Here is a 12,419-nt window from a genome sequence, read left to right as displayed (position 1 = left end):
AAAACCCACCCCTGTGTACCAGGCAACAGTTGGTTAGCTTGCTTCCACTTAGTCTATTGGAAAATAATAAACCTCAAGTTCTTTTAAAGTAGTATAATTTAATTCAAGCTTTTCACTAATCTAGACAGCACGGATTTACTAGTGTGGGTGAAGATTTACTAATTACTAGCATACATAACAATCAGGAATGCATGGAGTGACAACTCTCTTCACTAACTTAGTGGAATAGCTGGCTAATTCAGAAAGTCTACAAAGAAAACTACTCCAGAGCAGTGGCTTTTATTTTTTATCTTGCCATAGTAAGAAACACATTTTGCAATGCAACCCAGTACACACACACAGAAACAAAAACAATACTTACCCTTATGTGCGATACTCTTATTTTCTATTTATTTTTTAATAAATGCTACTCACAACCCACTAAACTGATTCCACAGTCTATTAATGGGTTACTGTTTTGAAAACACTCCTCTAGAATCTGGTGGGAGACAGCATTCCTTCATGAGAGAAAGGGTGGCTGTGGGGAAGAGCTGTAGCTGCTATCTGGTTTTCTTCATGGTGTCCTCTCTGCATTCTCCTGCTCTCAAACCCTTGGCCATCAGCCTCACTGCTCTAGTCACTACTGCCTCTTGTTCCTCAACACTCAGTGGGAAGGAAGCTCATTCCTACCCTCACCAACTCTTCCAGCTAAGTTTCCATTTCCCCCTTTTTTTCAAAAGATCTCCCTGAGTTTCTACCTGATGTACCGGTGAGCTGGCCAGCCTTCACCACTGCAGATGAGGCAAGCAGATGCCGCCAGGCCTCCCCACTCAATAGTGTGAACCCTCTCCAGCTTTACTTAACTGCTCCCATCTCTGCTCCATTTCTGACTCTTGGCCCCATTTTCCATTAACAGTCCGTCTCTGGTCTCTCTGGACTCGGTTTGGTATTTGGTATTTGGTCTCCCAAGTTCTTACCTAATTGCTCTCCATTAAGAACATGGATAATGTATTATCACGGCGAAAACAAAATCTTTGTGGTCAGAAAAGACCAAGACCCAGCTCCCCCACACTCAACAGCTGTATGACCTTGAGTATGTCATTTAATTTCCCTAAGCTTCAGTTTCACCATCCATAAAGTTGGAGACATACCTTTTTGCAGGCTTGTGACAGGTAAATAATCCTTATAAAATGCTCACTTCAGTGCCTGGCATATGGCAAGCATTCTAAATGTTATCTATTATCAATATTATTATTATTGCTGCTATTATTTTTGGTTTAGATTTAACCTAGTGGCTCATCTCTCCTCCCACGGAAACCACACCACCTGGTCCTCGAGGGCAGATACTGGTTTAGAGTGTGAGACTGTCTACCCGGTAGCCATAGTTCCCAGCTCCCCCATTCTCCAACCCCTCTCCAAACACCTCCTATGTACATATTCTCATTCTTCACCACATCCATCACAGTTGGACCCTTCCCTGCATTCCATAGTTCCTTGTACCAGAATTGTGATGCTTGATATAGGTGGACATTGCCACAGAGGTCAGTTCTAATCATTTAGCTGCATGGATGGGCCACAAATAGGAGGCAAGCCCAAGAATTCCATGCCTCCCCTCAAGTAAGCCACGCAAACAGGTTACAACCTTCTACCATAAAAACCAGAGGCAACCTACTTTATCCCATTCAGCAAGGAGGGATTAAAGCTCAGGGACTCTACCCTGAAAGCTCATACCGCGTTCTGCATAAAAGCAACATCCAGCCACAACTAGTGTTTGCAGCCCTAGTTTCACGAACTATCTCGCACCTCACCAGTTCTATACCTAACTCATTCATCCAGTTCCAACAGGCCTGGCCACACTTGCGCCCCTCATCCTACCATGTCCTTGCCTTTGATTCAGTGTTTTTCTCTCCTTGGCTTTGGATATCCTCCCAGCTGTGTCTGGCTCTGTTTTGAGTTCAAAATACTTACAGATTACCCTATTTAATCCTCTCATATTTATAGCCCATGATTCCTTCTTCCTATAGGCAATCTCCCACCCCCCAACTCTGATCTGTTCTAGCCCATGGATGAGACCATGAAAAGTAGCAGTCTTTGATGTAAATGACTCTTCAGATAATAGTGTCACTGGTTTATAGTCTAGATCCACAAGCAAAACATTTGGGGCATGGGCCCTTACTCTAACATCTGGAAAACAGTCATTGTCCCCCTTTCCGTAGTGAGATTACATCTGCTTGGACATCACTTATGGCCATGCGGGAAGTGATGATAACTTACCTTGAAATCAGGATCTTCCATCTTCAGAGAATAATGGCTAAGATCACAGTAATTAAGAGCCCAAACTCTGAAGCCAGACAACTTGGGTATAAATCCTGCCTCTGCAACTTAATACTATATTTTGAGCTTGTTTTTTGGCTTTTTGGTTTTTGTTTGGGTGCTATTTAGATAAACAAGATAACTTAAGCATCTTGATCATATCAAGCTAGAAATATCAGAATAATTCACTAAGTTTTAGATATTGGCCCCTGCCCTGCTTTCTCTGCCTCTGCTTTCCCCAGCTCCTCCCTTTTGCATTCATGAATCCCTTTGTATATTGGCTCAACTGCATTATTTAGCTATCACGTTGTCTGGCGCTATGGTGGGTCATAGAGATACAAAGATGACAAATCATGGACTCTACCTTTAAGAGTGGATAAATATATATAGGCAACAGAGAGACTTGCAAACAAATACATTCACTAAAATGTTAAGGGTGCTGGATGCAGGACTTTTCAAGGTTACTGGAGCATAAGGGAGGGCATAGTGAGTTTGCCTGAGGGAACAAAGTAAAACAGGGTGTCAAGGAGTAAGGGAAGTCTTCATGGGAAAGGTTGATGCTTAAGCTGAATCTTGAAGTTGTCCTGTTTTTCACCTGTTCCAATCTGAGGAACAGACCTGTTCTAATCCTGAAGCAATCTGAAGAAGACAGTCTCCACAAATCTGAATAAGACAGTCTCCACAAATAGGTTCAGAAATGTTACCCCAAGTCCTGGATTCTAGTGGCCTACTTGCAATAGTAGGGGATCCCATATTGCCCCCCAGGACTCTTTGCAATCACTTAAAGAAACTGCTGTTATCAGGAGTGACTCCAGAGACCAAAATCATATTTCTGTGGTCTCATTCCCAGTCCCCCTTGGAAGGTTCAGTCCTTAGTATTAGGCTGCAGTCTTTACTATGTATAGTACCTAAGTCCTTCTCCAAGATTTAAGCCCTTCTTTGAACTCTAGCCCAGTGACCAGAGTCCCTGCTACTTTTTTCGTCCTTGCCAGCCCTCTCCTCTGGGATCTGAGCTTTGTTTTATATCCCAGCTGGAGTTTTGCCATCTATCTGGAGAATGATCTCCAAAATGGCCACCCATCTACCTAGGCCTGCCTGAATTCCCCACTACTAGGGTCCCCACTTAACTGGAAAACCTAGCCCCAACTATGTCTGGATTGAGGCTAACTTGCAACAAAGACTCTCTCTTTGACCAAACTTTAGTCAGGCTCCTCTGAGCCCTTTTCTTGACCAGAACTCGACTTTGGTGCCCATCCTGTCTTTGGCCTGCCCAGTCCAGTTTTAGCAAGAATCCTGCTAAATAGGTTTAGTGAGAGTCCCCCACCCTTGATATCTGATCACCCTTGATATCTGACCAAGTTCCTCATCCTTCACATTTGATGTATAAATCTTTGGTCTGCCTTTAGCAAGAATCCTGTTAGGTCAGTTCAGCAGGAATCCTCCTACCCTTGATGTCTCCTCTTAGTAATTTTCCATCCACTGACCCCCTCAGCCTGCTCCTTGGGTATAAATCTCTGCTTGTCCTTGCGTATTTGGAGTTGAGCTCTATTTCTCTTCCCTATTGCAACAGATTTAACCTCTATTACAAGACTCTTGAATAAAGTCTTCTTTACCACCTTAATAAGTCAGAATAATTTTTTCTTTAACATTTGCCATGCCCTTTGGACAATCACCATGGACAGTCCATGGCCCAGCTGCCCCTCTGGGTCATGCTGCCTCAGCTCCTTGGTCTACTGGAGGAATCAGATCTTATTTCAGGCTCTTGAGCTCCTCTTCCTCTCTTCCTCACACCTGTGCAGGAACACAGCTCAGGTAAGAGTCACCTGAAAATATGGACCTGGAGAATATGGGCCAATTCTATTCCAACCAACTTTGCCTAATTCATTCAGTCAGATAATCAAAACATATGAATGAATTTAAATGGTTTCTGAACATAAATATATTTTCAAAGAGCTTCCTTATTTGTATTACATACATAAACAAAATACACTCAAGACATAAAATATCTGTCTTGTGTTCTTTTGAATAAAAAATCATAGTGGATGCAGATCTTTGATGTTCCAATCATGCCATAAACAAATTCACTGGCCTGTTTTGGGACAAAGAATTATCTGAAATTTTACCTCTTGGGTTCCAAGTATGTTTTTGTTGTTAGTGTAGAGACTTTACTGTAAAAGCCTCCTCACCTAGAACTCTGGCGATTTTTCGTGCTTTATTCATTTCTTTCATTTGGCTTCAAGTAAGGTAAGGACTTGATAAAATTCAAAATTTACTGAATTTTGTGTTAATGTCAGGTGAAGAATTTTCCTCTTGAATATCTCCCTTCATTGGGGTTGCTACTGAGGTGTTTTGAAGGAAATGGCGTGTCAACCACTCATTGGTTCTCAGGGCTTTGCAGTGGAGGCAGGGCCTTTCCCTGATCTGGTAACTTCCCACATTCTTTTGCCTCTGAGCTATTTTTCTCTTCTTAATACTGGCTGGTGATGGATGGTGTTCACTTTCACTCTCCTTCCATGAGGAGGCTCCTGAGTTAGATTCTTCACTGTCAGACTCCGTAGTATCACTGTCACGCTGGGTCTGATTCATCTGGCTGAATTGAGAATGGAGCCTGGCTCGTCTTTGTTCAAGACAGGCGTTGACCAAAGCCAGTTCTGACTCAGTTACAGGGGTAAATTGGCTCTGCTTTGGTTTTTTCATCGTCTGTAAAGAGTCCCAGGTACCATCTTTGCTTTGCCGCTTATAGGAAGTATCTTTGCTTGCTAATAACAAACAAAACAAATCAACAAGTTAGGCACATTGTTGGTTAACATAACTTCGTAATACCTAAGGAAGCCTGTGGCATGTGCAGCTCACTTTTAGTTGCCATTTGCCAAGCCACCACTTTTCTCCACTCATTTTGCAAGTTTTGGCAGCTGACTGCATTTTTCAGTACCATACCAAATCTCCTACAGGCCAAAAGGGTCAAATAGATGCTTAACATATTACTTTTGAAGTTCTGTGGACTTCTGATATAAGATCAAGGGAAAGGTCTCTAAACTTTTCCAGAGAAGAACACTTTTTTCCTTTGCCTTGAAGTCTTAAAGGTTCAAGTGTGTATATGAATGTGATTTGGGTAGCAGGAAACTAAAGAGGATCTTTTCTTTATACAGTGGTGTGCTGGAGTTGGCTCATACCAGCCAATTCACAAGAACTGATTGTTGAACTTTTCAGGAATTTTGCAAAATTGTTGTTAAACACAGCCATTAGTAAAAATTAAATTATACAGACATACCATTAAATCAGTTTATTACAAATAAACACTCAAAACCCATTACATCTTAATTATTTTACTACATTTGTTATTATGTATGCTCTTAAAGCTATTATGTCTGTTGTATTTAGATATTAGAAATACTATGTAATGATGTGCTATTGTGCATCTCTTCTCAACTCCATATTCAGTGACATCATGTTGGTCACTTGAAATCAGTTTTCAAGACATAAAAATGAACAAACACTAAAAATCAAGGCTTGGTTTATGGTTTTGCTGATTATCTAGGCTTAAGAAAGTGATGGAGAACATGTTACTAACACAGATTACATTTAAAAGTGCCATGCCTGTAGCCACTACATTGTGAATAGCACCCAAAAATGATGAAATATATTTCCACAGTGTTCTAAAACTATTATCCAATTCAGCAAAGAAGTCACCCATGACACTGACAACCAAGTCAAGTTCCAACATACATCTTCCTGTTTCACTTTCACCTTAATCCTTAACTTAAGGAAAACAGTATTCACTTTGGACCTACACTTACTTGTTCATCAATTGCTGCTATAGGTTGGCTAAGGATGCAAGGGTCTGGCAAAAATCAAGGAAAGTATTTTGTGAGAATCAGCAGTCTATATGGAATTTACCATAAAGAGCATTATATAGTTTATTATTTGTAAACTGTGTGATATACATTCTTTATATCAGTAAAAATTTTTTAAAAACATGTATACACACACACACACATATTTTTGGAGAGCCAGTTGTTAAACATTTACCAGTACACCACTGCTTGTAGGTCATTGAAACAGATGTCTTATAGAGCTTATAATCCTAGTAGTAACACCAACAATAAAGATGTGTGAAAGGCAAGCTGTGTGAAGTGAGAATGCTGAAAAATGAAAAGAGAGCTTGAGCTTTACCTACCAGTGATTTATGGCCTCTAGTGGCTCTGCTAAAGCAGCTAAGCTGTCCGCCTGTACTAAGGCAAGGAGCTCATCCAGTGGGCCACCACAGGTTGGGGGAGCCCTATAACACTCTTGGCTGTTCACCTCTGTAGTTTGCTTTCCACACTCAGTATATATTTCTCATCATAGTCCAATACCGAAAATGCACTTGCTCTCACCTTTACTTATTGAAGTGCTTGTCCCACTATCTTCATCCTTTTTCTTCTCAGACATCTGTTTCAGAAATATAGATTAGTAATAATGAACTCGGTTGTTTTTCACTCATATTTACTTGTTAAGAAACACTATTGCCCTAGGCCCTTTGACAATGTCTAATTTTAAACATTCAATGCAGTTCAATAAATACTTACTGAGTTCCTATTATGGTGATCCTACTTCTGCTGCATATCAGGAAGACCAGGCTTTGATAGCAGAATATACCAAAATGTTTTAAACTAAGCAGAATGGAACAAAGACTTGAGAGAAAATAATACTGATAAGGAGCTATAGGTTATAAAGTTTTCCTGTACTCACTTACAATATAGAGTGATAATAATTTAAACATCATTTAAGGGCCGGCCCGTGGCTTAGCGGTTAAGTGCGCACGCTCCACTGCTGGCGCCCCAGGGTTCAGATCCCTGGCGCGCATCCACGCACCGCTTCTCCGGCCATGCTGAGGCGCGTCCCACATACAGCAACTAGAAGGATGAGCAGCTATAACATACAACTATCTACTGGGGCTTTGGGGGAAAAAAATAAATAAATAAATAAAAACTAAAAAAAAATTTAAATATCATTTAATAACAGATTTGATAGTACTAGGATTACTTTTACTTTTTAAAAGACATTTTATCAGGTCACATTATTGATAATTCTTTAAGATCTTTACCTGAATTCATAGACTTAATATCTCCTAAATCCTTCAGAAACTTTCCTCCAAAATGCAACCAAGATATATTATCTGTGAATATGGCAACCAGAATAAATGGATTTCTTTGAATAGTTCTAATTTCAAATATTCTGCCCCAATATTCCATAAATATATTTGTCCCACTTTTCAGATCAGTGTCCCACTTTTTGATGCTGAAAAGGGTGTTGCCAAAAGATACAAATATAAAGCAAGTCTTTCAGAATGTATCAAAAATTTTTGAAATACAACACTTTTGACACATAATAATTCTTCTGGGAAACTATCACCAGGAAATAACCCCCAAAAGAGAGAAAGCTTCGTGTATAGAAATACTCATCACAGTGTAATTAGGATAATATAAAATACAAAAATCAAAAGTAGGTAATGGTTAAATAAATTATGGTACAATCATACAATCATATAATATTTAGTTGTAAAAATTATTATAATAAAAGTATGTCATAATATGAGGAAATAAATGTTATAATATTAAGTTAAAAATCATGATGCAAATTTGTACATGCAGTAGGATCACAAGCTAGCTAAAAATATGAAAATAAAAAAGACTGTAAGAGATGTATGCAAGTGTTGGCAATTGTCGCCTTTGAGTAGTGAAACTGATTTTTTTTGTCCTTCTAATTTTTCAAATTCTCTACAGTTAGGGGAAAAAAATGAATTTATGTAGAAAGTCAAACTTACTTTGGGTTGAAAACTGCCATACTTGGGTATTCATAACTTCAATCTAAGATCCTTGGCCCATTTCTTTCTTAATATCTGATCTCTACAATGGTAGGAAAGTTTCTTTAACAAGGTACCGCTTTGCTTTTTGGGTAACTGCAATCATTCTCTGAAAACTTTAAGAGTAGAATCCTCTTTTAAGATACCTCTTTTTTCAAAAAAATGTGGGGGGCCTTATTTTAAATTTAATACGTATAGAGATGATTATTAAAAGATTAGAAGTTTATAAACCTAAAAGTTAATTGTAGTTGGTTATTTCTATGTAATCTGGAGTGGTTTTTATTTTTTTCTACTTTCCTATAAATTCCACATTTTCTATAATGGGTACTTTTGTAATGGAGGAGGGGAAGTGTTTAAAAACACTTATTAGGTTTATATCATTTTCACAGAAAGCCTCCATATTTGACTTGATGTCAAATCAAAATATAATCATAAAGTCAAAAGAAAGATTCTGCATCAAGCTAAGTGGAATCATATGAACTGTGGTTACCAAAAGCGTCTTATTAACTGTCTTTGTGTGTGACTCAGTGAGTGAAAACAGCAGCAGTGCCTGCCTAAAACATGGAGAGATCTGGGCTATGGCTCTGCCTTTCTGCCACTAACCAACTCTGTGATTTTATCAAGCCACTTAACACCTCTAAGTTCAGTTTCCACATATGCAAAATGCGGTGCTTGGACTGGTTTTGTTTGGAAAAATTCCAACACAAGCAATCTGAATAAACACTAAACAAACATAGAAACTAAATATAGTATGTATAGTTTCTGAAAGCAAAAGGGCAAATGCATCTTAAAGAGTGGCAAATCCAGAGGAAATCAGCGTGTTTCATGTTTGAGGATAATTACCACCACATTTCCATCAGGCTTTTACCATTACTTCAAAGTTTGTAAATAAAGGCTCATAGTTTAGCAGAGAAAATGAAGTTCAAAGTGAAGGAAAACTTCCATCCTCCTTGACTAGCTCTCATATGGTTCTCAGATTTCAATTCTGTGACCCTTCAGAAGAAGCAGTTCAACTGATTGTAGCTGCTATAAGGGTACAAAGTGAAAGACGAAACCTCTAAGGTAATTTAGGTTTTAATCAGCATGGAATAGATTTAATTCGACATTTCAACTGTGCTTTGAAGCAAACAAATGATATTGCAGGAAACCTGGGTCTACTCCCCTCTTTGTCACTAACCACTTGAATGACATTGGACAAGTCATTTAATTTCTTTGGGCCTTATCAATAAAACAAAAGGAGAGATACTGATATCTTACTTGCCTACAAATAGGAGGCTGGACCATATGCTCTCTTGAGGTCCTTAAAGCTCAGGGTTCTATGACTCCAAAGAGCTGATGCAAGCAAGGGAGCAAAGGAATAGCTTAGACCTCTTCAGAGGTCTTCATGATGAAATTGCCAGGAATCAATTTCAATTTTTTGTTAATTTTCTAAAGTAGCTTTTCTTGCCAGGCCAGACAAATTCAATATACTTAGCTAGGGAGTCTAAGACATGTATAACCTATCGCTATTCTAAATCTCCTTTTGGCAAAGTATCTACCTTAAGAAGCATTTAGACTTGAGATGAAACTTCTTAGGGGGAGGAGGTGGTGAGGGGAAGAGTCTTTGATTATTATAATGGAATCCAGCTGGCATAGACATAAGACACCTCCTCTTCTCCATCTAGAGCTGATATAGCACACAGTCTAGCTGACCATGGCCAGCCCAGCACTCTGGCTGTAATGCTAAATGATTTGATTTAATCAGCAGGTGGTTTGATTAATCAGCAGGCTGGTGTTAATGGCCAGGAAGGATCCCATGTCAGCGATTTATAAGCTCTCAGTTACTCATAATATGTTGGAGCATCACAGACCTGATAAAGTGGGCTATCCCATTCCTAAGAGGATGGCATTTTCTTCTGCTGGTAGGTGGTCTGGAGTGATGACTTCAGTTCTGTTTAGCTCTGCCTCTTATTCTATGCGGAGAGTGTACTGCTTCCTTCTAAAAACCCCCAAATCCTACAACATGTATCCTATAAATACGACAACTTCTGTATCTTTAATTAGAATTACGTGGCTACAAAAGGAATTTGGAGGTCATTAACCAGTAGGGAAGTATATTCCAGCATTACGTAGCATATGGACAAACTGCAACCAACCTAAATGTCTCAAAATTGCAGATTTACTATGGCGCAACCACAAGACAAAATTATACAGTCATTAACAGTGTTGCTATGTGAATACAATTTGAGGAAGTGTTACAATATAATATTAAGTTTAAAAAAAGCAGAATGTGAAAATATATACAATATAATGCCAACCATGTAAGATCAAAGAGATGGAGAGATGGAGAGAGAAAAAGAAAAAAACTAGAAGAACATATTCCAAAATGTTAACAGTGGTTATCTCTAGGAAATAGGATTACAGTAGTTTAAATTTTCTTCTTCAACCTTTTCTATATTCTTGGATTCTCTAGAATGAGACTGCATTATTTTTAAAACTAGAAAACAAACTTTTAAAAAGTAGTTTCATCCAAGTAAAGTGAGCTTATTTTATGGAAAATCTCCTAGTATACAGTAAATATATTACTTAAAATGAAAAAGGATATCCTACCCAGACAGAAGCCCGAGAGAAGAACATCAGGACCAATATAATGACAAAATACCAAAGTAGGAAGCTCCCTATTGTCCCACAAGAGTCATCCTTCCGGCATTCATAATCTTGATTTGGAATGGTAAAGCTTAAAGGTATGGGGGGAGAATCCACCTCCCAAAATAGGGAAAAAAGGTCTCCCATGATGACTTCTTGCTTCGAAAATAAAACATACTCAAAGTGATGAAGGTGACTGGGAAGTACTCTCTTTGTGTGTATGACAACTTCCTTGGCAACCTATTATGACATATACTTTAGCAACTGTGACAGGAACTGACGAAGTCTTCTTGGATTTCTAAGTTTTTGGAAGATTTATTTAACTTACTTCTATGAAAGTTTATAGTATTTCCTCCATACCTTAATATGGTGCATTCTGCCTTATCTTTTTTTCATGAAACTTGAGATACTGTATTTTCTTTAAATACAATATTTTAATGTCTTTAAAATCTAAGTCCCTGCGGTATCTATTCATCTTTTTGCAGTCTCTTTTACATGTATCATATCATCGTAAATTAACATACACAGTTCTAATGTGTTACAGACTGAATTATGTTCCCCATAATTCATATGTTGAAGCCCTAACCCCCAATTTGACGATAACCGCAGATAGGGCCTTTATAGAGGTAATTAAGGTTAAATGAGGTCATAGAATGGAGCCCTAATCCAATATGACTGGTGTCCTTACAAGAAGAGGAAGAGACATCAGGGGTGTGTGAGCACAGAAAAAAAGGCCGAGTACACATGGAGAAGGCAGCCACCTGCATGTCAAAGGAGACGAGCCTCAGAAGAAGCCAATCTTGCTGGCACCTTGATTTTAAGACTTGCAACCTCCAAAACTGTTTAAAAATTAATCTCTGTTGTTTAAGCCACCCTGTCTGTGGTATTTTGTTAAGGCAACCCTAGCAAACTAATACATAATGCCAACGATATCTCTAATTTGGGTAGTAGTAGTGTTCCTTTTTAAGCCTCTAATAAATGCACAGTAATTTACAGATTACATTAGAAGAGAAAATATAGACGTGTCTGTTGTGAATTAATCAGATGTATACAATATCTTCCTAGGAAAGAGTCAGAAACCGGGTGGAGAGGAACCTGGTATTCTAATTTTGACTGTACATTGAACCCTTTCACTTGGAACAATTTTCAAATTAGTTTATCTCTAAATCTAAAACTAGAGCAAAACACCATTGCTGCCAAGGCAATTTAAAAATTACAAAATCCCACTTTAAAAAAATCTGTTAGATCTTTAAGAGCATAGCATACCTGCAGATTTTCATTATCATGCAACACCACAAGCAAACTTCGCTTTCTTCTATTTGACCGTAGGCCCATTTTAGGGAAATTTTAGGCCATTGGGACAGACATGATGTAACAACCCACTACCTTATTGTGACATGGCAGATGTTTTTATTAGGGGCACACTTGTCCACATCCCCAAGGGCAAGTCCGCAGGCCCTACGCCTCCTGGCCCTTGGCCCTCTGCCTTAGACCCTCGTCGCCTCCCCCAGAAGTTCGAGGGGAGCCTAAGCTGGGTGTATCGCGCCTCCTCGGGGCTCACGGCGCCCCACCTGCCTCCCCTAGCGCACCTGCCGGCCACCCTCGAGCTGAGCTCCCCCAGACAATAACCAGGGAGCTCTACTTTCACATCCCCGCG

General features: G+C 39.1%; 1 protein-coding gene across 1 annotated transcript; it reads right to left on the bottom strand.

Annotated features, from left to right (window-relative positions):
• Positions 1–4,554: 4,554 nt before the first annotated feature.
• SSMEM1 (serine rich single-pass membrane protein 1) lies at positions 4,555–10,909 on the bottom strand. The gene is made up of 3 exons (XM_058530012.1): positions 10,727–10,909; positions 6,669–6,723; positions 4,555–5,051 (listed from the first exon to the last, which is right to left on the bottom strand). Exons 1-3 carry the CDS (start codon positions 10,907–10,909, stop codon positions 4,555–4,557), a joined length of 735 nt encoding a protein of 244 aa, XP_058385995.1.
• Between the last annotated feature and the right edge of the window lie 1,510 nt (positions 10,910–12,419).

Source organism: Diceros bicornis, chromosome 3 (assembly GCF_020826845.1).
Source record: "Diceros bicornis minor isolate mBicDic1 chromosome 3, mDicBic1.mat.cur, whole genome shotgun sequence".
In the NCBI taxonomy this organism is placed as follows: Eukaryota; Metazoa; Chordata; class Mammalia; order Perissodactyla; family Rhinocerotidae; genus Diceros; species Diceros bicornis.
Note: the sequence above shows the minus strand (reverse complement) of the source record. Positions and strands in the feature narration are given on the sequence as shown.

Coding starts and splice junctions, on each gene's coding strand:
- SSMEM1 (XM_058530012.1), bottom strand. CDS start 10,909: ATGGGAGACCTTTTTTCCCTATTTTGGGAGGTGGATTCTCCCCCCATA. Junction 6,724..10,726: donor TCTCTCGGGCTTCTGTCTGG/GTAGGATATCCT, acceptor TTTCTGAAACAG/ATGTCTGAGAAGAAAAAGGA. Junction 5,052..6,668: donor AAGCACTTCAATAAGTAAAG/GTGAGAGCAAGT, acceptor GTTTGTTATTAG/CAAGCAAAGATACTTCCTAT.